We start from the raw sequence: 27,583 nt of genomic DNA on the forward strand, positions 1-27,583 counted from the left end.
CTCCGGAACAGCTGTTGACTAGCCCCGTGAAACGAAGAAAACAAGCGCGTACGAGGCTTCTTTTTGGCGGAAACCTCTTGGCGCGCTTACAACCGCGGTGATAAAAATTCCAGTCCAGGGCAAAGGTGTTCCTCTTAACGCACCCGCTGAGGGTGCACGAAGCATGCTGACGAGACCACGAGACCAGAAGAGGTTCATGCTTATGGTGACAGACGACGACGAACAGGCTATCCGTTCAGTTCAGGTGTAGTCAAAGACACCTGGGAAGGGTGCTACAGAAAGTGCTCACTCACAAAGAAACGCACCAAGGGCAAAAACAAAGATGGCGGCTGCTCATTTCGCGGGACCTGACTACGCGGTGCTCATTGGATTTCTCGTGCTGTCAGCTGGCATCGGCGTCTTCGTCGCGTGGCGTGACCGCCGGAACAAGTCTAACAAGCGCTTCCTGACCGGCAACAAGGAACTGGACTGGTTCCCGGTGTCCATGTCGATGGTGGCCAGTTTCCTGCCATCCATCGCTATTCTGGGAGTACCTGTGGAAGTGTTTGTGCATGGCTCTACGATCTGGATAGGTATCATATGTTCCAGCTGTTCCATTCTTGTTGCCACTTATGTATTCTTGCCCATGTACTATAAGATGGACATCACAAGCATCAACGAGGTGCGTAATATTTTTTTTTTCACTTCTTTTGTGGGAGCATGTCACCTGGGCGCGAATATATTTCTTGAGTGAATATAGGAAAGAACTGCTTCAGAATGCGCACAAATCAGAAACAGAAACTTTTTCGCCTTTTCTAAATTCTAAAAAGCTCCGTTCTCGCTTAGAGTAGTTTCTTCGGGATTAGAACGCGGTATCCTATCGATAAAGCGATAAAACAACTTATATTGTCCTTGATTGTAGCCTTAATAGCACTTTGTGGATCTTTACATAGCCTGAAATCAGTGCAATGCTAGAGCCCGCAAGGCCTTATTCGCCGTAAAGGTATACTAAAAATGCAAATACACAATTATAGATCGTTTAATTTCCCTGACTATCAGAACTGCTCGTCAACCATGCGTATAACATTCGTAATGTGCGTTGTGCGCGATGTGCTAAAATGAGAATGGCGCACCGGCACTAAAAAAAACTGTCGAAAAAACGTGCTATGCACATTTCGTTGCTGCATACATTCTTCAACAAGCGGCACTACATTACTGCCTATGTGAGCGGAAATGCTGCCATGTCGCAAAATATGAATGTGAACATTTAATTGAAGATATGAATTGTTTTTCGGGCATAGTTGAGAAGTATGCTCTGTTTGCACTTCCCAAGCAGTTTCTTCGAGCATTTCTGATCTTTTCTACTTCGTTTTGAGGTTATTTGTTAAATTAAAGAAAAACTCGTTCTTTAGTAGAAACCTTGTGTTCCCTTTTAAATTGCTTTTATCAGCATTTTTAAATTACCATTAACGCTGGTGCCTTTGCCAGCCTCAACCTACGACACTTGAAATAAAAAGCACACACTTCGTGTGAAGTTGTTTAAGAAAACTCCCTTTCAAAAATAATAACAACAGCGCTAGCATTGCATTTGCCGCAGCAGTAAACTTACCTTTCGAGCTCTTAATTCCAGTACCTGGAGAAGAGGTTCAAGTCAACTGTTGTCAGAAACATTGCGTCGGCCGTCTTCATCGTGGAAACGGTAAGTTGCATTTCCGTGTGTACGGTCATCAGCCTTGCTAACCCCTGGTTCAAAAACGCTTGCCTTTCTGCTAAAGCTGTCAAAATCTCGATGCATCTTAATAACGAAGGCATATTCTTCGTCATCATGAACGGGAGCAATTTCTTGAAACACAAAGATGGATTTGTACTTGCGACGGGATGACATGCTTCACGAAACAAAAACGAAACCTGCAACTCGTGCCTGTCTAATTGCCACGATTTGCTGAGGTGCCTAGAAAGACAGCGAAAGAAGCTTGTACAGTTATAATCAATTTTCAAGGCGGAGTCTTTTGGAGGGGGAAGCGGAACCACTTTTTCGATCAGCGAAAAATTTTCTGTTAATCAACATGTTGAGCTACAGATTTTTCCTTTTTTTACGGTAAGTTCAGGAAATGCAGTCTGCAAATATGACCGCCCTGTCACCTTCAGCCTCTCCTTCCAGATTTCCGCAGTGGTGGCCTAATCGTTTGAGCATCCGCCTCGTATGCGGAAGGTGCGGGGTACGATACCCTGTGCCACCGGGTACACACCTGTGATACAATGGGCACAAGCTTTCCCCTGCCCCATGGTGCTCGGCTTCTTTAGGGTGAAGTGCTTGGGAAGTGGGTCTTGGACCCCACCTTGAGTAGACGAAAAAACCTTGTGCCATGGCGCTGTTTGACCACAGACGCCCTTGCGCCATAAAAAAAATCATCATTATCATCCAAATTTCCCATTAGTGCACCCCTCGGGCCAAGCGCGATGCGCTCTTTTTCTGCGCAGGGATGTCTGTAATATTTGCTGTTTAATGACACCAGCAGCTACATAGTAAATATATCATTGGTCGCAGCTCATATCTCAGAATATAAGCTGACTTATCGAAGTCTGCCAAGGATAGCAAGATAAAATTTCCGGACAGGGCACAGCGGGTATGATTGCCACGAACGGCAGATGCAAGTGGACGTCTTCATTGTTTTTTTTTTAGTACCGGAGCATGGAAAGCATAATTTTATGGACGAGGACGCCGGGACCTTTTCTACGTAAGGTATCATTCTAAAAGAAAAAAATGTAAATTTTTTTGTAAGAAATGCACGACTACAGCGCTGTTTGCGCACAACTTCCTTCTCCGAATACTTCCCAGTTTTCCAGTGTGCAGTAGCGACTGGCTCGTTGATACACACTTAAGAACTGCTTATTTAATTTTTCAGCTGCTGTACATGGGAATTGTGCTGTACGGTTCTTGACTGGCTCTTGGGTCTGGTACGTACTAGTCTTTCCTGTACTTTTCGAAAACAAATAAAAAAGGGTCTAGCCATCATTTTTCACGATATCTATACCACCATGTACTCGTATGCTGAAGCACACGTGTACAGCCAATATAGAACAGGTGTAAAGCAGATTAAAGGCACATGCAGCCTAACATAAAATTTACGATAATACACCCCTATGTGTGAACCTTTTCTAGAAACTAAGGGCTGAATTTTATTCCCTTAAACAACAAGAGATGTAGAGATTCTTATTAGTCCTAAAAGAAAGACATGCCCCGGAGTGTCAGTACTCCAGTACTCGTACTGTACATCTTACCAGGAAATATAACCATACCTACACTTTAGAAGCATAAATTTGAATTTGATTGAGCGTTCTTTGGCGGATTCTCATTACATGCAGGCAATTTTCTCGTTATGACCGAAACAACAATTTAAGTTGAGTGAAAAAGCTAGAATATAACCTGAATGTGGCCGTGGAAGTCTTTTGGATACCGCTTTTGTTTTCGCAGCAATTCGCCTATGTCACTGTCACAAGTACAATAAAAAAGCTATGGAGAATGTAGGCTGCCGGCCAAGGAGCATAACAACGACTTGTGTGGGCAGTGGCGTAGTCGCGAATATTAATCTCACATTCACAAAGCAGCTCAGTTTAAATTATGCCTTTTCCTCTTTTTGTTTGTTGCATGCTTAAAATCTTGCTCTCACCAGGGTTCAATTCAAATTCTGAAATCGGCACTCTGTTGTGTTTGCGAGTGTACGTCGCTTCATCGTAAAAGGAAACGCGAGCATAGAAACACGAACGAAAAGACAAAAAAAAATAGGGCCTCTAGAAGAAATGCACGTCGGAAAGATTCACGCTTCCACGCCACCAGCTTTGTGCTATTGATGTGAATCTCAAATGTGCTAGTACTTAGTCTGCTTCCACTAAAATCTGTTTTTGGCTGTCCTGGTTTTAAATACTTTGTTCACGTTTCACAGTTGACGCCTACGCTCACATGTGCGCCGCATTATGTGCTAGTTTCATTCGTAAGCCTGGTACCAACAGACCTTGTTCAAAACTTCGGAAACCACTCGGCAACAACGTTCCGGCTGGACCAGAAAGCGTGTTGAGCCCGTCTGTAAACACCCCTAGCTCGCTGAGAACAAAGCGCGAACAGCGCTACACCTTTCCAATGCGACGCCATACATTCTAAACATAAGTACGCCTATATGGAAGTAAGCTGTCCTCTAGCGTTAGAAATGTTTACTCCCTTTTTACTCCTTTCTGTTTAGAGTGTATGTACTCGTACTTATGCGTTCAAAATATTGTGCGTTGCTGTCATAATATGGCGCGAAATAACAGCAGGCGCCCAATGCTATTACCAATTTTTTTGCCGTGTGGCGCTGCGGAGGTGGCACCGGCTTTGCGATATGAAGGCTTGTATACACGAGATCCACGAGAGCGAGCCTGTTGAGGGATCTGAGTTAATAAAGAGGCCTTCCTTTTTGTTGCGTGGCATTCCGCGCGGAGCAATAATGAAAACCGTGGCACAATGCGTGAACACGTAGGGCAGTTTTGGGACCATATAACGCGGACGATGAGGCGTTGCCTCCTTTTATGGTGCCCTGTAATGCACTTATCGGCGTAACAGCATCCACGGCCGTCGCATCGTCTATGCTACGACAGCGCCCAGAAAGTTGGCGCCAATTTCGGTGCGGCTACTTAGCAGAGTCGAACGCCATGTTTTGGGGCACCTGTCGTCGAATGCGAAGCACGACAAGCCGCTTAAGCGTGGGCCGTTGAAATCCCGCCAGGACGCCAGCTGTGTCCGAGAGTTTGGCACCGATGCGGCGTGCTTAACTACAGCTGCACATGTTTGAACAGCATCACTCAAGCGGACTCCGTGGGCTGACTGGCCCAACGGAATCCGAGAGTTCACATACGGTATTCCTTGCTCAGTCTAGTTCGCCTTCAGTCCTCTCCCTTTTGCCGCACGCTGCCCGATAAATCACGCGTGAGAGACTTGTGCTTGGCAGTTGCGATAAAGGCAATGAATTCTTCTTTTCAACACACGTACAGGATAAGTGTCAAGCATGAAGCTTTCAGCCAAGTACTGGCGCCGAGCTTTGTGGCGCTTAGCGATTCTCGCGGAGTTTCGAGAAAACTCGCCACCATGCATGGCGTGCAGAGTGAAAAAAAAATACAAGGTTAAAATAAGCATCGGCCCATTCAAACGGGCAAACGTTCCAGGATAAAATGTCCCCGTAATAAGATGCACTCGGAAAAAAACTTCCCTAGAAAAGATATCCCCATTTTCGAAAGAGGAAAATATGTCCCCAAAATGGTGTCACAAAACGCCCTGGAACCCCCTGCGATTTGAACATCCGCCTCGCATGCGGAAGATGAGGGGTTCAATCCATAGTGCCGCCTGGTACCCACTGGTTTTCTAATGGGCACACGCTTTCCCCTGGCCTTGTGCTCAGGTTATCTGACGCTATGTGCACTACCGGTATGCAGTGCGCGCTATACTGGATACTTGCCACCACTGGTGCTGTTCTGAACGTATTGGCTGCAAAAGTGCTTTAATGTTGAACCATTCCCCAAGAGACTAATTCCGGAAGCTGATCGAGAAATACTAGACTGGTTTGGTACGTAATATGTTTCCGGTACCTACAGGCAGGTAAACAGAGTTAAAATATAGTAACTTTCTAGGAACTCCGTCCACATATCCCCCTGCGATGTGCTGCGTTCACTCCGTCACTCTTGGTGGAGGACACAGCACCAAAATTGTGCAACATTGTACGCTACAGTGATTTTACCCATCGGCATAGAAGTTAATAAACAATGAACAAATTCCAGGCGTTCATCCTCCCTCTGGTGCTGCGACAAACTTAATAGATATCATCGAGCATCCTGAGGGGTACCGAAATGAGGGGCGATCAGTGTCAAAATCACTCTTGAAGTTTTCAGAAGACATCGGCCTTATGGAACAGTGGTAGAGCCACAGTAATTTAAATCAGCGACTCAGGCGGACCAATTCCCGACAGGCCACTCGAAGTCTAATCCCACCTGCACATTAACACCACCACTACCGCAACACAACCATCGTGGGGTGACCGTTAAGAGAATGATGGCGGCGGTAAGAGAGTGGCCGAAGGCACGCGCATCTGTGGGTCGCTAGGAGCTTCAGCAAAATCGCCAGGGGAAGTGCTTTGATTGTGGTATGGCTTTTCTTGGTATGACCTGCACTAAATGACCATAGTCTGATCTGGTACCGCAAAATACCTCATGATTACATCTATAATCAAAATCAAGGAAGATTCCAATGAAGAGGGCAACTTTTTTTTGTCATGTAAGCTCCCAAAGAACTAATCCTTTGGATAACTTTTCACTTGAGGGCTATTTCCCCTAATGGGCGCTTCCTCGGGGGACTTAGCTTTTTGGGAAATTTTTTTCTAGACTCCAGAAACAGTCGGCGTGAGCTGGTAACTGGGCCTGCTTCGCGCTGACGCTTCCTGCGCTCTCGCTCCAGCGCAGCTTTCCTGGCACTAACCTCGTCCGAGACGGCAGTTTTCGATTTTGAATGTTCGCTTTCTACTCGTTTTCGCTGGCGCCGCCCTTGCTGCTGCGAGGTATTCGTGGCACGCCGATCGGCTTCGGGCTCGACGGTTAGCCCGAGTGGGTCTTGTCGACAGCTACCCTCGCAAGCACGTGGTGACGACGTTCTTTTTCATTTATTTAGTATTGGCTTTAAACCCAGCAAAGGTCTGCTTGTCCGGAGCCTTTCTATATTTCATTTATATATTTTTATATTTCTCTTCAGAGAGCTACTAAAATGGTGTAAAATGACAGCTGCTGTGTCATCCGTGCGCAGTGGTTTTTCAGTTTGTTGTTTTGTTTCTCTGGCCTCCCACAAAAGGAATCTTGGCTGAGCTTCTTCTCACCGAGCACTTCGCTTCCGAGATACAGCCGCTCGGGCGAAAAAAGAATCACGGAAACGATTTGTCCAGCTAACGTGGCCGATGGCCTTCCCAGCTCCGATAGCGAGGGGGTGGGGGAGAGGGCGCCATCTCTTCTTTCAGTTTCTCTACCGGCAACAGTGTCCCTCTTATAACCTTCTTTCTCCCATTGTCGCCTCTCCATTACTTATCTCCTCTTTCTCTCCTGGCCGTTTTGTTCGGTGACCTTGGACGGGCTTCATCCACGCCACCCTTCTAGGCGGACACCGTATAGCGGCTCAAGCGGTTGCTCACCGCGCCAGTAATCTGGCCATTGACACGTCGTTTATGGGATCGCTGTACTACTTAATGAGCTATGGTAGCAGGAGTTCACGAAAGTTATATTGGTGTTAGGTTTGCGTTCCGCGCTTGTTCTAGGGAAAAAAAACTAGGAACGAACGCACAGTGAACGCCACATGAACCGGAAACCATCGACCCCACGCCGTTTCGTGTTGCTTGAGGTGTTCTGAATATACTGGTGCATGCAGGATCTCTAACACGCGATGTTACGTGTACGCTGCAAATGTGACTAGTAAGAATTGAAATTGGCGTTGCTTTCAGAGAAAATATGCATTTCTCGCGCTACATCTGCGCTTTTTTGTGCCTAACTTGACAAATACTAAAATTCATGAGCAATATATGACCACCCTGTTTGATGGACAGCACTGGTTATGAAGGCAGAAGGTTCTAAATTAAACAGCAGCGAGAAAGAATTTAGGCAGCTTTCAAAGGCAAGATCAATGGCACGGGGCTCGTGGTGAATCTAACTCATCATGGAGTGGAGGCGGCGTACGTGAGATGTATAGCTCGATAAGGCCGACGGCAGGTAAAAGCATTTCTTTATATTGCAGTGACCGGCATACCAGTGTGGTCATCCATCTTGCTGAACGGCTTTGTCTCCACCTTCTACACCGCGATAGTAAGTAATATGAAACTCCCTGTGTACAGCACGATGTGCACTTGCTATGCAAACATCACGAGCTGTACGTCTCTATCTGCATTCCGAGTTTAACCTGTTTCCTAGCAGCTTAACCGCTACCAGGCGCAACAGAATGGCTGCTAAGATTATTGCCCCGTGACGCATCTCAGGTGATGGACGTTGGTGTGATATTTATTTGGGCCAGCTCCTACCCTCAAAAGCATCTTCTTATTTGGGCCAGCGCTTGCCCTGAAAGGAAACTGAACTCGGCCATGGTGATAGCAGGTAGTGCACTCGGTGGTCCCCTAAGGTCAGCACCGTCGCCGCCATCGGTCCAGCTTAATTTCAAGAGATCATAAAACTTCCGAGATAACCGCATGTAACAACGAAAGTCATCTCTAACAACGTGGAAATGATCAGGGGTTTGAGGCGGCATTTGCAGAGCTCTTTGATCAGTTCTTGTTTATATATATATATATATATATATATATATATATATATATATATATATATATATATATATATATATATATATATATATATATATATATATATATATATATATATATATATATGTGATAGTGCAGCGTGCTGCTGACGATAAACAAAGGCAAAAAGCAAGGAACAAAACAAAAAACAATTCCCTGCGGCATCCATAGTCACCAACAGCGCAACTACGTCCCCTGCAGGACAAAGCCCTCCCCCATATCTCTCCATTAACCCTGTACTTTGCTAGCTGCGGCCGCCGTACCCCCCAAAATTCTTGATCTCATCCATCCACCTAACTTTCTGCCGCCCCCTGCTACGCTTGCCTTCTCTTGCAATCTAGTCCGTAACTCTTAAGGACCATCGCGCAAGCTTGCCTTCACATTGCATGACCTGCCCGTGCCCATTAATTCTTCTAGGTTTTATCTGAGGTATAAATCCCTCCCATATGTTCATATGTTCATTGACCATTTCCGCTATTTTCCGTTCTATTATCCTTACACTTAGTCATTTTCATTTCCATAGCTCAAAGTGGTATCCTGAATTTAAGTTCAACTCATTTCGTTAGCCTCTACGTTTCTACCCCATAGGTTATTACCGACAAGGTACAGCTGCTGTGCCCTTTCCTCTTGAGGGATCATTGGTAAATTGTTATTCATCACCTGAGAGTGCCTGCCAAATATACTAAAGCCCATTCTTACTCTCCTAGTGATTTTACTCTAGTGATCTGGACCTGCGGTCATCACCTGCCCAGAGTAGATGTGCTCCCTTACCGCTTGGAATGCTTCGCTATGGTGAACTGTTGCTCCCTTCTGACAGTGCTGAAATCTACTTTTGGTTAAATTCATATTGATTTTTAGATTCGCCGTTCTGCTTTGCCTGTCTAGGTCCCCGATCATGCTTTCGAGTTCGACCCCTGAGCAATGTCATCAGCACCGTCATTTGTTAGGCTGTTAAGTAGTCTTTGTAAAGTACTCTTGTTGATTACAAAGTATTCACCATATTACAGATAAACGGCGTCTTTACTTGATTCATAGAAACTGAGAGCAGCGTCATTTTATAAATGTATATAAATGCGGCAAAGCCTACTGAAGGAGCTTCAAAATGCGCGTTTTTAATGCTTGATATTTTTACTTTTTTCTTTATTTTGTTGCGTATACATTTGCCTAAATAGAGGGCTGAGGCTAAAGGCTCAGTGTCGCCTGACGAGGCCTCAGCCGCTGTTACATGACTAACAAACATGAAAATGCAATAGGGCGCCAGGCCGGTACAAAGCAGAGTCCTCTATCAGGACATAAAATCAAAAATAAAGATAGCACAAATATACCTGAAGCATACAAGAAAAAAATGCATAGAAATACATTCTCAGAAGGACGAAGGCACTGAACAAGTTACAGCATAGATAAAGAGCGAGTACCTAAGCTGCGTAAGACAGCACATTGATGCAATGTGTCATTAACCCCATTGCCGGTGAAAAAAATTTAATTACTGGGCACACCTTCAATACTGACGGCGCTCAATTACACAATATGACCTTGCCGCCTAATATCGAAAATTAAACAAGTTTAATAGTTCATTTTAATTACTTGATAGCCTAATAATTGATCCAAATAAGGCACATGCTGTCCGCCTTGCTTAAAATCCACCCTCCCAAACCGCACCGACGCATCTCTGACGGTTTTTAAAATAACAATACCTAAACGCTAAAAAAATCACCCTGTGCATCCACGCATCAGGGTATGACTGCTAAGCGCGGGTGTTCCAGTTTCAAATGCAGCATGCGTGCTCCTACCTTCAGCGCGCTTATGCGCGCCGAGTCGCTTGCGTGCGCGCAGCTTAATCCAGTGCATTTCCTTCTACAGGGTGCATCAAAGCAGTGGTGTGGACAGACGTGGTCCAAACGATTCTCATATTCGTGAGCTACACCATGTCATCACCTCCGTGAGTGGAACACTGTCTTCTGCGACGGCACCAGTCACAAATTAGAATTTTGGCATGCGAAAATCCCGGAGCAAAAGCCCGGTGTCCTTATCCCAGCATCGAAGAATTTCCATCAGTATTTTCTCAGTGCTACAATTCCCCGCATGCCAAAAGCCCCGTCTATGATCCCCGCGCGAAAATCTTGCGCGACCCCACCACAGCAGGTGTGCTGTGATCCCCAGGTTGTCAAAATTGTTCCCGAGCCCTCCATTGCGGCACCTCTTTCTATCTTTCTTCTTTATTTCCCACCTTCCTCCCTCCCTCTCTGCGAAGATCAGGTGTCCATCGAGAAGCGATACGGTTACTGCGTCTTTCCTTACGCAGCCAAACATCGCTCCTCGTAGAACCATGCTTGTCATCCGGTGAGACGTGCGGTCGTAATACGCTGTCAAACGCTTCCTGAAGCCTCTCCGGCACACTGTACGCACCTCAGTTAAGAGCAAAAGGGCTTTAATAGCTTTATACTTTACAAACACCTGCACTGCACCGCAAAGCAAGAGATTAAAGAAGAGGGGAAAGGACCAAGACCCTAATCGCCGTCACTTGGTTCAGCGACTTCGGTTCAGCTCAAGCATCGTCAATTTTTAGGTGGCTGTACAGGCATTGACTTTACCTCTTTCTGCAGGGTCTGTATCACCTGGGCGGATTTGGAAACATGTGGACAATTGCTGGAAAAGGAGGCCGCGTCATAATTACGAAGTAAGATGTGTGTTTGTGATGCGCGAGAAGGAGGATGAAGAATAGTTAATAGAGAAAGAGTCAGCGACTGCCCGAAAGGGCCTCCTTGGTCCAGACGCCCTTGCTCTCGACGATCCCTTGAGCAGAGGCTGCTCGATCAAACACAGCTGGTAGGCAGGCTTTGTCCAGGAGGGGGTTGCGGTATGGATTAAAAGGAGCGAGGGAAAGGATGTCGACATTTCCAGAGGCAGTGGTAGAGGGTTGAGGTGGAACAGATGGGTAAGTGAGCAGCCTGGAAGGAATGTGTCTGGTATGTTGACACCAGTACGTGCTTTGAGTGTGACTGAGCTTGTGATGTGGTAATCGGTCTGTGGCGCGGGAACGGCGGTAGTGTACGAGATTCGTGTAGAAATCAAGAGGTTGGATAGCGTTCCGTGTTGGGGAGTTCGGGAGGCCATCCTACGGCCCCCCCGGAAGCTCAGTTGTTGAGCAAACGCGTTCAGCGCGTTCATTTTCAGGCTATGACTTCGTGATGGTGATGAGATGTGGGCAGTCATTTAGTGTGGAGAGTACTCGAACGGAGGAATGGCGGAGGTTCCTACGGAGGAGATGTCGGCACGCTCTTTAGGAGTCTGTGCATATTGCACTGTCCTTTGTCTGTAGTAAACTGATGTGTGGTGGCGAGTGTGACGGCCAGGCATTGGCCTCGGCGATACTCATAGGTTGGTTGGAGCCAGCGTTAAATGCTCAGCGCAGGACATCTGTGAACGCAGCGGTGGTGATGTGGCAGTGGCTGGGATTATGAGAGCCACCCGTTATCATTGAGGCATCCGTGAGGCTGCGCGGCCTCTTTAGTGATGTTCCGGGCCCATATTTCGAGGGGGGTTTTAAGTTGTAGGAGGCTGTGAATGTGGGGGAGGATGGCGGCATAGGTGTGGAGTGATGGCTAAGAGGTACTGTAGCCGGCTGAATGGAGGGTATGAGTGTTGTGCGAAGTCTGCGTGGTTAGTTGGAGTGGTGTCCATCTATGATGTCCTCGACAGTGTGGTGTACTTGAAGTTGGAAGAGCAGGATTGCACTGGTCTGGGGGGGGGGGGGGGGGGGGGGTAAATGGAGTGCCGCTATGACAGTTGACCGGTGCAAGGTGTCAAGTTTGGTGCGTTGGGTTTTGTTGAGGTAGTGATAGCGAATGTTGTTGGCTAACGATTAAAGCGTTTACGAGCGTCCGTGTCATTTTCTTTAAGGCCGTCATTGCGACTAGCGACGCGGCAGATGGGGCGCGTGTTTTGGTTAACCTGTGTGTGCCTCCCGTGTCTTGTTGGACGTGAAGTCCTAGCAGCTGTAGTCGTGGTACTGCGAAGGTGTGAGTGTTGTAGAAGAGAACGGTAGTGGTTGGGGCGCATGGGAATGGTTTGATGTCGAGCTTCATTATTTTCCTTCAGTTTGCTTTTTACTTTTGAACAACTGAAAAAAGTTCAAGCTTCTGCATGTCGGCGACTTAGGTGGAAGCAAAATCAATATTTCCACAGCCTTCTTTTTAAGCTGCAGGAGATCTGCCACATAGGCACCACCAGAAATGTCCTACGGTTATTACAATCTCGAAAATAACCGGCACAGCATTTTGAAGAATATTGGGTTCTTAAAGTACGTAAGCCGCAGAAGCCAACCTTCACTGGAGAAAATGGAGAGAAAAATGACAGCAGTGTTTATATTTTTGTAAGTTGCAGTCACTGTCGAGCATTCAAACTACGCCCCCCCCCCCCCCCCCCCCCCCCCCCCCCCCCCAAAATAATGCGCTACAGTAGAGCACCTTTGTACTCCAGTGGCTTGTTTCATATGCTGCGGCAAGAACAAAAAAAATTCGCCGCAGTCGCTAATGTCGCTGTGCGATTTTCGGTGAGTGTTCTACGATGGAATGCATGCTCAGCGAATCAGGTTTATTGCGCATTCCTCGCCCTAGCTGCTGCTAGGCTTCTTCCGCAGGCAACTCCCATGTGACTTCGCGTGACACTACGTCTTAGTACTTCTAAGTGGTAAGTCGCAGAGCGATCACCCACGCTTCGATTGAAGTCTAGCGGGATGGATACCCGTCGCAAGCCGCCTGCGACTATAGACAGATGGAAATCGCAGCGTCTGCGGGTGAAAATGGCAGCATGTGAGACAAGCCTGCTTTGAAACTACAGCATCTTTCTCAGCGGTGCAGTGCCATAGTCAGTGAGCTATTAGAGAGTTATAGCTTAGCGCGATCTGCCATCGTGAACTGCTTCCGCGAGACGCCACTGCGCATGCGAAAACTCCCTCGGGGCACCAGATGGCGCCACATTCCCGTCATCTGCGGTGCGCGCCTGCCGCATTAGGACCAATCAGCGATTACTCTGTAGTGCCAGCGGAAGCGGATCACGGTAGCAGATCACGGATCACACTATGCTGTAACTCTCTATTACTGCGCTTGAAACGGTCCTTTAAGCCAACAACAATAATCTGAAATTTATTCGTTTGACTCTTATCATTATATTTCTATGTGATACGGTACTCCATTTTTATCTGTTGTGAAGATTGTTTCGTGCATTTCTGAGCGCTATTATTCCTCTTTGTGTTGAAACTTTTTAAAGCTTCATCGTTTCCCAATTAAGGAGCGGCACACCATAAAAACAGAGAGGAAGAAGGGACAAGTGCTGGTCCCTTCTTTCTGTCTGTGTTTCTTTTTCTGGTGCGCTGCTCCTGAATAATGGCAAACGAACTAACACAGTCCACCGCTTTACTCAATCGTTTCGCATCTTCATCGGTGCGGTGGCTTGCCCGCTGGCTACAAAAGCAAGTAGAATCGAATCCAATCAAACGGTGATCTCAATTCAACTCTAAAAAATATATGAAGACTTGCCTTGTACAAAAGCACATGAAAAGGAGGAGTTTCCAAGGCTAAGAAAACGCAGAGGGAACGTCCACGATTAACACTCAAGAAAAATGATCAGATTTTGAGCACGGAAGAAATATGATCAGTATTTATGGTTATATATTAAGTTGCAACAGCACGCAAGAGTAAAATATTGTGAAAAAACACCGGAAAAATCGTGAAAGAACAAAGTAATACCCACTACACGATATTCAAGAGCTGTAAGAACTTATACACACAAAAAAAGAGAGACAAATATAAATATTGAGAAGAGGAAATGGCTAGATATGAAATTCCATGATGAATTGTTCTAGTTTTGTTTTGAACAAAAGACTGCAGTCATTCTTTAGCGCCATGACGTAATCAACTACAATTCGTTATGAAGGACATCAGAATAGTTTTATTACTAAAGTTACTTTTAAATTTAAGAACAAAAAATTTTTACGAAAGGAACAGTGCGTGATGCTTGTGTTAAGAAGTGTTGAGGAAAAATATTTATAGGTGCCAAACTGCGAAACTTTGGAGAACCAAATACCAATGTTGTTTAAGCACATAGATGAAAGAATAAGAGAGATGTAGGATACGAAGAAATATAGGATACGAGAGATATAGGAAGCGACAAGAAAACTTGACAGTGCGTGAAGCTTGCGTGTGCACTGTAAATATAGTGGCCGACAAGAAATGCTTGTTAAATTACCGAAAGATGAAACGCAATAGTTGATGTGGTTATGGATAAAACCATAATACAAATTTATTAAGGTCCTAGCGCTGAAATGGAACCTATTTGGCAGTAACACTTTTATGCCATGGGAAACGTTTTTACGTGTAGCTTTAATTTGAGTGGCAGTCGACAATACCTCAAAATGTTTATTTCGCGATGAGATGGTTTCCGAGTTAATGTGCAAGCAGTGATAGTGATGTACTTTTTTCTTGGGTGACCGAAAAACCTGAAATATGTCCTATTAATGTTAACGGTCCGTCATTTAGCTACCTAGTGAGCGAGAAAAGGAGTGGTCCTGTGAATGCAATGCCTAGCACTGGTTGCATACCCATGATCCCGGCTTTCATGCATCCAGAATTACCAGGAGCATATCGCACGATATAGAGTTCACTTCTGAGTATTTGTGCCTGATGCACTTGGTGGTAATCGTCCTCTGCGTGTCTCTGCAGCTTCAGCACAAGCCCGTACGACACGTACACCACATGGAACGTGGTGCTGGGATGGGCCACCATGTGGTTGGTCACCTACTGCGTCAACCAGACTCAAGTGCAGCGCTACTGCAGCATGAAGTCGCTCAAGCGTGCGCGCAGGTTGGTCCTCGCCTCCCACTTTTTCCAGACTTACCACGCAGAGGCAGAGTTCTGGAGGACCTCGGCCTGCAAATATTCCGCAAACCTGACCGAGCATAACTGGACAAGTAAGGAAGGCAAAGAAAGGCACAACAGAGACTCAAACCTCGCGGTTTTAAGGTGTCTTTAAAGTGGGGTTGTCGACCCAAATAAATCGCTGTCTCCGTGATGCCTATCTCATTACTTCGAAAGCATTAGATGGCTAAGTTGACGCCGGAAGTGTCCGCAAGATGTGTCGCCGGAAGTTGGTCCCATGTGACGTCGCTGGAGTCGTCGTTCACCAATTCTGATAGGGATAGTGATAGTTGGTGATAGCGATGATAATGATAGTGATTATGATAGTTATCAATAGTGACAGTCGGTGCTAGCGATGAGGAAGATAGTGGTGGTTTTAGTTGCGATGACAGTAACGATGATGATAGCGATAGCAAAAGGTCATGGGTTCGAGTCCCGTGAAGATCGTGGGTTCGAGTCCCGCAGATGCTGTGGGTCCGAGCCCCGCAAAAGCCATGGGTTCGAATCCCGTGAAGGTCATGGGTTCGACTCCCTTAAAGTTCGTGGGAAATGAAAAAGGAAGGAAGGAAAGAGAGGAAAGGGAAAGGCTTCCACATTTCCGCTCTCAAGCGGACTTAAGTACAATCCTGCAATTTTTTTACGCAAGGGCAGCTGTCACGTTTGTACGTACATAGTGGAGACATGCGTTCCCAGGCAGTGGAGGAAGATGTTTCTGTTTCCCAGGAGGTTCCCTCTATTTGGCGTGACAAGCTCAGCTGTAACCCAGATACCAGGTCACAAAGGAGGATAGTCGCTTGGTGCCCAGGTTTTGCTGGTCGCAGGGCAGAGAATGGGTCGTAGTGAAACCAGCTCAGAATTTATGTGCACCGATTTCTCAGACTGCAGCCTTGCCGAAATGTGCTACTTTACTTGCTGTGCCAGAATGCAGATCGAAGACCCTTTTTAACAATCATTTACTTCAGAGAGGCCAAGCCAGGCGAAAGCCTGGTACCTCATTTTAAGACCGGTATCTACCCGGCGGCACTAGTTATTGAACCCCGCACCATCAGCATTCGATTCGGATGCTGAAAACGCTGGGCCATCGCTGGGGTAAACGGTTGCAGTAACTTCAGTATTTTGTTGGTGTGCTTCTTAAACGCACTGCACGCAAAATACGCTGTGAACCCGACTATAAGTGCAAATACGTTTCGCTGCCCAACAAACCAGTGTCACGTTATCCCCATTTATAAGTTAAACGCAACTAACCAATTTTGATCTAACAATATAGTGAGCTGTTCTATGAGCTGTTATATTTCCGTTTTTATCCTATACTTCCCGTCTTCGACGTTTTAGGATCTTCAGCCATATTAAGTAAAACAGCGCGAACGCTAAGCACCGGTTATACGTTTTTTTTCTTATCCGTGTATCATTCGCACCTTCAAAGTAGCACCCAAATTTTCAAGAAAATGTGGCCCTTACACGAGTTTATACGTACTACAGACTGCAAAAGTCTATGGGATGCGGGTGTGAGGAAAAAAATAACTCGGTGCCGTCAGACAAGCCAAACGCCTTAAATTCTGACAGGTATATGAGGGGACCTGCAGGATTCATCTGCTGGCATCCATACCAGGGGGCCCAGTGACGAGGTAGTGCTGTAAGTTATTGTCGAACGCACTCATTCCATAAACTTTTGCAGCAAACAGCATCAATCGTGCGCTCATACCGGGTGTATCAGGGTGTCCCGCTACCAATTGTGAAAAATTGGCTTTTTGAGATATAAAGATGGCTTCCGCGGCATAGCAGCGCCAGCGTCGACTAGCATCAGGAAACCGGTCAATCATATTAAACAGTAAGTTATTCACCTAATTTTCAATAGTTCACTTTTAACTATTGCCGTTAAGCGTCTGATTGCATATAGCGAATTGCACCTGGTCGTTCGTGATAGCTGAGTCAGTTTTTTGGAACTTCGAAAATGCGATTACCCTCGACGGGGTGGCTGAACACATTTAAGCTATCTCGCGCCCCTTTCAAACAGCGGGTGCCTTTGCTGTACGCAATGAAACGCCCACCATTCCACGTCACTCCATGACGCAGGTTTCGTCCCTTATCTCACGGTGAGGTTAAGAGGTCCATCTAGAAGTAAGACAGTTACTGCGCTTTCATTTCCTCGAAATCAATAGTTCGTTGTTTTCTTTTACAGCGAAGCTGTATACCTCTACGGTCCAAGAAAATTTTCGTGTTGTTGTCGTAAGCAAAAAACTCCAGGCTAAAACTTGAACGCAAACAGCATATCTCCTTTGAAATAACGCATGCAGCATACAGTTCAGCACTCGTTTCAATAGGAAAAACCACAAAACAAGCATCAAAGCCCCATGATTGATGAGAAGGCGCCTGTGAACAATGGGAACACCGTCCGAAGCGTTCCGGTAAACATTAGGTTTGCAGCTGCTTCGAATGTGGTTGACGTCATTCGAAGCCCTCGTGTGAAGTGCAAACCGCGTAATGTATGATAACGGCGCCTGGAAACAATGCGAAGCATGTTCCTTCTCCCCGCCTATGTTTCCCGGTCAATATTACGGTTGCGTAAGCTACTCCGAGTGGAAAAGTACCCAACACAATAGAAATCATACATCATACTTATCATAAAGCAGTCATGAATGTCATCGTGAAGTAATATGGGGTAATGTAAGTACATTTCCCTTGTCTCTGGTTTCACTCTTTGTAGAGCCATATGTGTGAATTTTCAAGTGACGTCGCAATGGGTAATTGGGTGTCGTTTTGCAGTTTCGCTGCCCAACCACCCTCACAGCGTGGATTGGAGTTAAAATTCTTTTTCACTAGGTAGCACCGCGGTGCGGGTGAAATGATAAACGGCATGTGGCACGGGAGCCACGGAGTGGTGTGCACTGGTGGGCGGTGCTTAGCGGGTGCTATTAGCGCACTCTCTCCGAAGGGTGTGCGGTTGTTCAGAATCCTTCGAGTCACAGTACGGAGGATAATCGCGTTTTCGAATTTCTGGAAACTGATAGGCCTATTACTAACAGGCAGCTATAAATCTAATTTCTGCTAGGCGCTTATCTCTACAAGCTGAGTTAACCGCCATAAATTAGTTCATCAACTTACTAGCTCATATGATTAACATAGTTTGTTGTCCTCCAACGCCGGTATTATTCTGCCACGGAAACATCATTCGCATTTCAAAAAGTCTCGTTTTAAAGAATTACTCGCAAGCTTCCCTGAAGCACCCAGTATAAAATCTAAATATGAGCTTCTCACAGATAGCAAACATGGGTCGATAAAAAAATTAAGTAAGGCAATAACTGCTTTCAAAAATGTACCTCCTTAAACTTCTTATCTTTGGTATTCATCTATTTAGCGAGCAGATGGCCCTGATAATGTTACGTCAAAGAAATCATTCATGCGCACCAGGGCTTTGCTGCTGAACATCCCTTTCGTCGTTGGTACCCTGCTGGTGACCGTGGTCGCGGGACTGACCCTCTATGCGGTGTACGGGGACTGCGACCCCAGACTCACGGGAGACATCGACAAAGCAGACCAGGTCAGGGAGAGCCCCTGTTTTAACAAATCTTGAAGCAAATTTTGGACTTCGTTTATCATGTATGGCTTTTCAATCCTGAACTACGCCCTTCAATACTTCGGGTGGGCATAGTCTGTTGTTGTGGCGTGAAAAATCATAGAATGGCGGCGGTTTCCGTCTTGCTTTGTATTTTTTCTCCATATTTTATTAGCCAACCTGTGAAACTTAAAGATAATAGATAGAAATTCTTCGTTTTTAAACCCCAATTCTATTGAGTATAGGCCGAGGTTTTCTGCCATGCGGGTAGCGTAACTTCTTCCTCGCGTGGTCCGCCATTAAGAGGTGGCGCTGCTACAGGGCTCCCCCCTCCCTTCTTTAGCGACGAGCTGGGCGAAGAGTGAGCGTAAGGTGCTGGCGCCAGTGAACAGAGTGGCGTGCCCTGGTCGCTACAAAGAGACAAGCAGGAAGGTGAGGAGTTAGAAGTCGTTGACAATGCAAGGCTGGCTTCAACCCCTCGAGGCCTACCGAGTTGGCGGAGCCGATTACGCCCTCCATAGTGCATAATACTGTAAGGAGCTTTAAGAAGCTAAACAGACCTAGGTAATGCGGCTGAAGGGAGCTCCGGTGGGAGCCTTGACAAACTACTACGTGGGTGGCTGTCCAGAGGTCGGTAGAGACGTAAGCTTGTCGAAGTGTCGCGGGGCGCAATGGATGAAGTCGTCGATGTCGAAACAGCTCGTGGAGGAGCTATATGTACTCGTTGGCGCTGGCAGGTGATTGTGAAACCTAGAAAAAGTCCGGAGGCAGGAGAGGCGAGGTGCCATAAACAAGCTCAGCCGTTGAACCGGAGAGGTCTTGCTTGAAGACGCGGCTTATGCGCAATAAGGTGAGATGCAGGCGCTGAACCCACTCCGTTAGTGAGACATCGGTATTGAGTGCGCCTTGAGGGCACGCTGGAACTTTCCTACTAGGCCATTCGTCTAGGTGTCGTACAAAGTTTCGCGCAGGCGAGTCGTGTCGAGAAGGTGAAGAAGCTCAGCAAAGAGAAACGACTCGAAGTGTTTTTCATAGTCCACGGTGATTATGGATGGACCTCCATGTCGAAGATGCAGAGGAAAAGCAAAAGAATGAATTGAAAAAAACCTTCATAAGCTGCGGTCAATGGGCACACCCCTGCTCTGTTTAATACCCCTGAATAGGGGTCTTCAAGGAAATAAACTGAACTGCGAGAACGCCACTCTAAAGATTTAATCTGGGGCTAAGAAACAAAGGTTCAGAGATTCATTTCAACATTTTTCGAGAGCAGAAACAGGCATAAAGCTAGTTCTTTGTCACTGGAGCATGAATTGGGAAGGAAGACCGCACAACGGCACGACGATTTATTTTTCTGAGAAAATAGCGGGACACCCAGGTATCAAGCGCTCCCAAAGAACGTCCTTGTTAATCAAAGTTACAACCCGTCACCAAAATCTGGGCTGCTATACATATACGGCAAATGACATTTTTGTTGCCACAAGGTTCGAGGGCAAAGAAATCAAATTGTGACCTAAGTTGAGATCGGTTCCTGCGTCGAAAAACTCAACTTAAACGTTTGCCCAGACAGTTTTTTCTAAAGTGTTAAATTGACGAAAGGCTTCAAATTCCCGTCTTTATGTTTGTACAGTCAGCATTTTTTTTCAGGGAAGCTGTATACCTCTACTGTCCAAAGAAATTCTCGTGTCGTCGTTGTCGTCAGCCAAAAACGCCAGGCGAAAAAGTGAATGCTCGTCCGAGTGGATAACTATACGCGACTGCATAGAAATCATATATCATACTGATCATAAAGCACCCGTAATATAAAAGTAAAAATATAAAAACAAAATGATAATAACAAATAAGAACTAAAAAAATTAAAGAATAAAAATAAAATAAAAAGCGAGTCGAATTTCAGCACGGAGGCAAACCACACGTCCGTGGGGCGTCGCAACGGGTAATTGGGTGTCGTTTTACAGCTTCGCTGTCCAACCACATTCACAGCGTGGGTTGGAGCCACAATTTTTAATCAAAGACCGGGGACAAACCATGTGCAGGCGTGCTTACCATCACTCGTCAGTGGCGACAGCACCAACAGCGGCAGGGGCTGTGCGTGCATGTAGGAAGAGCCAGGCAGACGACTGTCCCGCAAACTGGGACTCTCAGTGCATTTGGCTACTCTCGCTGGTAAACTATACCAAACGGCATTAAGCACCAACACGAAGAATGCTGCTTATTTTGGGCACCGTAGCTTAGCTTCAATGCCTGAACTCTTTTAAACTCAACTTTGCAGCGTGGATTGGAGCCACAACTTTTTTTTCTTAAGTATCGCGCTACCCCCAACCGGCCCACACTCTAGACTGAGCTCATTATCACGGCACAGAGCGGGAAAACCATTTGGTATAGTTTAACAGCGAGAGTATAGGCAAACGCACTGAGAGTCCCCGCTTGCGGGACAGTCGTCTGCCAGGCTCTTCCTACATGCACGCACAGCCCCTGCCGCTGTTGGTGCCGTCGTCACGGACGAGTGACAGTAATCATGCCTGCACATGCTTGTCGCTGGTCTGTGATTAAAAATTGTGGCTCCAATCCACGCTGTGAAGGTGGTTGGGCAGCGTGTTTCATATTTTAAATTTTTTTCTATTTTCCCACTGCTTTTTGATAATTATGATACACGATTTCTATGCTGTTCGGTACTTTTCCATTCGGAGTAGGATTCAATTTTTAGCCTGTCGTTTTTAGCTGATGACGAAGACGACACGAGAAATTCCTTGCGTGGCAGAGGTATACAGCTTCGCTGTAAAGATAAGCACACCCACTTCATGAAACCAATAACCGTCGCTAACCATGTCTGCTCTCACTGGCCCGTAGCGACGGAACGAAAAGCGGCAGGGTTCCTCCGTGCACATGGGAAGAGCCCGTAAGATAACGCTCCCGAAGGCTTGAACTGCCTGCGCACGGTGCCTTGGGCCACTTTAAACTAAGCTATGCAACTAAGCTATAACTTGGCTGACTGTACCTTCCATAGCTGAGTTTAAAAGCGTTCAGGCATTGAAGCGAAGCTACGGTGCCCAAAAGAGGAAGCATTCTTTCTGCTGGTGCTTAATGCCAACGAGATGAAATAATAGACAAATAGCGGTTTTTCCAGTGCACATGCTCATCCTCTTGATTAATTGTACAGTCATCAGTGTTCAACACTGTAGAGCATTGAGGAAACCCCGTGACGCAGCTCTTGTTCCTGTTTCAGCTGATGCCGTACATCGTGCAAGACCTGCTTCGGTACTATCCTGGACTCAGCGGTCTCTTCGTAGCCTCTGTCTTCAGCGCATCCCTCAGGTGAGCGTGCTGAGCTACCACCGCGGCGCTTGGGCACTGTACGAGCAATCACTTTAGAGAGTAGCGCCAACGCAGGGTGTTCTGTTGTCGAGTTGACTCGTGTACCGAGAAATAAACGTAGCCTACTTAGTAGTGGACATTACGCGCAAGCTTGAAAAGCATTGCAGCAGACTGGCTCGTTCCTCCGCTGGCTCAATGCTTTGGGCAGCAGTGGTGTCGACCAAAGAGTGGTACAGTATTCGTTCGAACACAGATAACGATGGATCTACGGGACGGACTGTTTAGCGGCGCTAAGCGCTGTTCTTTGATGGTTCCCTACTGAAAAATGTATATAGGTTTGAATGGGTCAGCAAATAGTATTATGGCACATTTGGTTTGGCTTTATAGGATGGACGTCCCAAAGCGGCTCAGTCTATGAGGGACGCCGTAGTGGAGGGCTCCGGATAATTTCGACCACCTGGGATTCTTAACGAGCACTAACAACGCACAGTACACGAACCTATCACATTTTTCCTCCATCGAAGTGCTACCGTAGCGGGCGGGTTCGAACCCACAACTTGCATGCACTGTGTGATGTAAGTGCACGGTAATTAATAACGGGTAATCGAAGTTATACGGAGCCCTCCACTAAGGAGTCTCTTAAAGGCTGAATCGCTTTGGAAGCTTCATCGTATAATGTTGAACGAAATGTGCCATAATCCTATTTGTCGACCTATTCAAACCTGTACACATTTTTCAATAGGGTTGCGCGCACAAACGCAACCTTGACGGCGTCAACGCGCTCTCACCTTCCAGCCGCACGCACTTCTTCCCGGTGCTGTGGCTTCCGAGTGATGTGGAGGTGCAATCGTAATAGTTGACCCGGCAACCATTTTGGAACCTCAGCTTAGGAAAGTCATTCAAGTTGGACGTGATATTCGACGTCATGCTTGGCTTCGTGTTCGAAGTGATTACCGAGCGATGTTCAACTGAATCGACCCAGCTTGGGAGCTGAAATCATTCTATACTATATTTAAAACTCTGATAGCAATGCATGAGACAGACGAACAGAACGGAACAGCGCCAATCTTGCCTTCTGATCTTGCCACGTTGTTTCCACCGTGCCGCTTGCAGACAACATTTTGGCGCCTCTGCGGTAAGTTGTCCAAACAGTTTGTTTCCTTAGCGGGGCTAGGTCTGCTCATCCTCGTTGACATCACCGGGCAAGTTTTCTGACCTGAACCATGAACTCTGACCGAATTTGACAGTAAGAAAAAAGTATCAATGATGGTTTAAAGCACAAACTGGTACAGGTCGCAGAAAATCCGTCGACGTTTTCTGCGCACTCTCCTAGAATAGGACTTGCTGCTATGTAACAATATTTTTTTCTTGCGGTTATATTTTTCACTGTTAAACCACTGCATCGTTAGATTCTAAAGCGCAAATAAAACAAAAACTAGCGCTGAAGCAGTTCATAGACCGTCAGTTTTAGTGAGCACTGAAAAATGTTTTCAGCAAATCACGCAAAATATACAATATTCGATGCAACCTCGTAATCTTTCCTTTCTAACGTTTATTTTGTTTCAGTTCTCTGAGTTGTTCATTAATCATTTTACCAAGATTATTAGCGTGAACTGCTTTTATAATACGCCGACAATGCTTGTGTCCCTGCTTTCATGCCACACTCACGTAGAATTAGGGCCTTTGGAAGTGTCCTGAAGAAAATAAATGAACCGGTCCTCTTACTATATTTCTATCTCTTCAGGGGCCGCCTTTCATAGGTCATATTGCTTTCAGTAAGGTTGTTTTCCAAGGAAGTTTGTCATTGGAATGTCTTCGCCTTGCAGCACCCTTTCGTCGGGCTACAACGCCATGGCAGCTGTGACGTGGGACGACTTCGTTCGGCCCCGAATCACTATGAGCGAAGCCGGTGCGATAGGTAGGCGATAGGTAGGCCCCTTTTTAACTCCTGTCTGTTCTGTACGTTTTCAGCCGCAAAAATGTTAGCGAAACATTTTTTCAATGTGAATGCAATGAAATTCCCCAACTGCAGCCGCAGCATACGGTTTCTTGTCCATATCCGTCGCCTTTCTCACCGGCACCATGGAGTCAATTGTACAGGTCAGTCCGCATTTCCACTTCTTGCACTGAGAGACACCACGAAGCAAAAAGAGGCTCATATGAAATGCAATTTTTTTTCTTTTTCGAAAAATAGGCGAGCACATCTTATGGGCTACTAGGTAGATAATTGGACGTGCGAAGAATCCCCATTTCCTGCTTCAGTCAACGCCTTGAGTGTTTAACGTGACTAACCATAGTGACCTGTGCGTGATTTTACCCAGTGAAACGTCGCCACAAAGCTGTTCGGGTTAAGAAGGTACGGGTTGAAATTTGGGTTGAAATGCTTGGAAAATAGGTCCTTGACTCCACTTTTAGTAGTCGAAAAATGCCTTGTGCCATCGCGCTCTTTGCTGAAGGTGAAAACAGATACAGATAGCAGACACCCCCCCTGTCTACAAGAACAAAAACAATGGTGCGTAGCGGCAAGGTTCACTGCGACTCTAATAGCTTGTCCTGGGCAGCATTCATTTGTTCAGTGGACTAAGACGATCTTTCCTGATAAAGTTGAGTTTTCCAGTGTGCCGCAGAAATGTGCAGAAACTGCGGTTCTCGCCTGTACAGGGGACGCACACACGCGACACATTAAGTACCGCGTTTGGTAAGAACGTATCATCAAAGGGAATGAATGATGCGAACGCAGGCCTCCCAGTCAATGGTTGGTGCCCTCTGCGGTCCTCTGCTAGCCATCTTCATGCTGGGAACATTTTTTCCCTGCTGCAAGAGGAAGGTGAGTGCGAAAGATTGCAGCAGATGCACGCGACTTAACTCAAAACTCCACAGTGCGGGTATATGTATCTGTAGAAAATACTCATTGGCCGGAGCGCGAGCGGACACCAACTAACATCACGTGAAACGTGGACCACGGGTAGAGGCGAAGCGAAAGACAGCACCTCCTAGCGGAGGATACGATCTTCTCCATTTCAGTGGCAATCTAGAAGACTTGAATGTTGCTTCTTCCGACACTAGATGCCGCCTTCATGCTAGGAGGTCCGAGCCGCAGACATACATTTTCGCGACAAGTTCGAAATGGGCCAACATAGACACATGTTGCAATAAGGGTTGCATAGTCAGGGCTGGACACGATACTTCAAAAAGGTATCTTTTATTCCTCTATACCCATACCCGACACCCTGCAGAAATGTATTTTCGGTACTGTTAAAAGGTAAATGTAAATAATTTATTTTCGATACAAATACTCGATGCACTGCCTTCGATACTTCGTTACATTGCTCGTATTAATTAGCTAAGTTAATTTCTCTACGGTTTCTAGAATCTGTAGTGCATACAGCATGGTAAAATATATTTTAAGCGCTGAAACTAGCCAGGCCACACGAATTTATTTACGCTGCAAATACTTCAAAGTGCACCATAGGCGCCGCTGATTTCGTTAAAACTTAATCATTGGACTAGCGCCACATTTAATTGAGTGGACAAGAGAAGGATAATGAGGGCCATATTTAGTTGACTACCCTAATAATTTTTGTAAACCTGGTGTTCTTTCCGCCAAGTTGTTTGTTAGCACTCAACCACACTCTTTAAAGCTTTAAGCTTTAAAGTGTTTTTTTTTTAGGATCTTCATTCGTTACCTGCAACATTCGCCTCTACCTTTGCCCTGTGCTGAAGGTGCAAGCTCCCGTATTTGGGAAAGCCAATGTTCTTTCTCCGGAAGTGGGTTTAGTGGTCGTTTCAAGTTGAACGTTCTTTGTATAAAATTGGAACAAAGACAATAAAAATAAAAGGTCGGAAAATATATATCAAGAGAAACATAACCGACCAAAATATTAAATGAAAAAAGAAATAAAATCAAAAAAGACCTTTCTGAGCTCTGCAGCTACGACGTTACATCTACTTAAAAGTCTTAAGTAGCAGCATTCCCTCAAACCGCCGGTCGGAAACAGCCCTGCGATTCGGTCTGGCCTATAAGCGAAGCAAATGAAGACAGTCTTTCTACAGGAGCTGATGAGCACCTTGCCTTGTACTTGATGAAGGCGCTTTTCGTCAACGGGTAAGAGTGAACATTGTCACGTCCACTGGAGAATCTTGAATGTAGTAAAGAAACTAAAGTTTCACCAACGTCTCTTGTTGCGCTGGCTGCTCCAAACGCAAAGAATGCGTGAGCTGATGCATTCTTTGCCAAATGGGAGCGTGTTGTATGTCTTCACGGCAGCAATCGATCAAACGGTACCAGAGATACAACCATATGACAGCGACCAAGGAAAACCGCTGCTGATTCGGAGAAAAGAGCGCGAAGGTACAACAAAAACCTCTCTGAGGCCACCCGAAGATTTTTTCGGAGTCTTCACCTTGGAGAACTCCACTACTGTTCTATATTCCCGCGTACCGCTCTCATGTGTAGGTGATTCTAAGCACGCTTTTACTCTCACTCCTCCCAAACAGATTCCACCTCGTTTCTTCCTTATAACTTCGGGGCAACTCACCTTTGATCACGAGTCACGACAACAGCAGTGAACTCTCAAACAACTCCCGTCGGGGCGGCCATTCACTGCAATAGTCAGAAATATTTTTCGACGAAAAAGTAAGCGCAATGGATGAGAGAATGAAAGGGCAGCAAAGAGCTCCGTTTCTCTATGTACAGTCAGGCTTGAATGGCATGTTGGGTGAGTTGGTTTGGCATGCTAACGGTGGTGAACAGCGCGAAAGACAGGGACATGGGAGACACAACAGAACAAGCATGTGCCTCCCGTGTCCCTGTCTTTCGCGCTGTTCACCACCCTTTAGAGCGTCAGGCAAGAGCGGTGGGGTGTCTCAGGGCGCGGTGAACCACCTGCTTCCCACCGTGACCTTCGCCTGCCCAGCGCTCCCTGCATTATTCAATGTCCTAGCTACGTTTCGTTTTGCATTCGGCATAAGCGCATCTTTTCCCTTTCAAGGTCGTGGTCCCTTAGAACCTTTTAAATCAGCTGCCATGACAGTCGACGGCGTGGCAGTTAAACCGACCGCTGGTAAAGAACTCACGCTGCACAGTCGCAATAACATGTACGCATAGACTCCAAACAGAAAGGAGTAAAAAAGAGAATAAGCTGACTTCTAGCACGCTCCCTTTCGTAAAAGAGATTGCCCTAGAGGACAGCTTACTCCCCTTTTTACTCTCATATATGCATACTCGTGTTAACAGAGTAGAGTTGACGAGCGCGCGTGGCATGCAGGGGGCTTTGGCGGGCATTCTGGTGGGCATCGCAATGTCCTCTTGGCTCGCCCTGGGCTCCATCGTGTACCCGCGTGACGGGGACGACCTGCCCTCGTCCACAGCCGGATGCACCGAGTTCAACCAGACCCTCACAGCCGGATCATTCGCCCCTCCACCGCGGCCAAGGCGAGCGCTAGCAGCCTTGCCTTCACCGGGCTGTCCGTAA

The 27,583-nt window shown here is 46.4% G+C and overlaps 1 protein-coding gene across 1 annotated transcript; it reads left to right on the forward strand.

Annotated features, from left to right (window-relative positions):
• Nucleotides 1-322: 322 nt before the first annotated feature.
• LOC144097766 (sodium-coupled monocarboxylate transporter 1-like) lies at nt 323-27,583 on the forward strand. The gene is made up of 10 exons (XM_077630403.1): nt 323-661; nt 1,610-1,678; nt 10,934-11,007; nt 15,050-15,190; nt 18,653-18,782; nt 22,021-22,109; nt 23,936-24,027; nt 24,142-24,209; nt 24,850-24,936; nt 27,377-27,583. The coding sequence occupies exons 1-10, from the start codon at nt 323-325 to the stop codon at nt 27,581-27,583; spliced, it is 1,296 nt and encodes a 431-aa protein (XP_077486529.1).

Source organism: Amblyomma americanum, chromosome 7 (assembly GCF_052857255.1).
Source record: "Amblyomma americanum isolate KBUSLIRL-KWMA chromosome 7, ASM5285725v1, whole genome shotgun sequence".
NCBI lineage: Eukaryota > Metazoa > Arthropoda > Arachnida > Ixodida > Ixodidae > Amblyomma > Amblyomma americanum.

Coding starts and splice junctions, on each gene's coding strand:
- LOC144097766 (XM_077630403.1), top strand. CDS start 323: ATGGCGGCTGCTCATTTCGCGGGACCTGACTACGCGGTGCTCATTGGA. Junction 662..1,609: donor ACATCACAAGCATCAACGAG/GTGCGTAATATT, acceptor TCTTAATTCCAG/TACCTGGAGAAGAGGTTCAA. Junction 24,028..24,141: donor GAGCGAAGCCGGTGCGATAG/GTAGGCGATAGG, acceptor CCCCAACTGCAG/CCGCAGCATACGGTTTCTTG.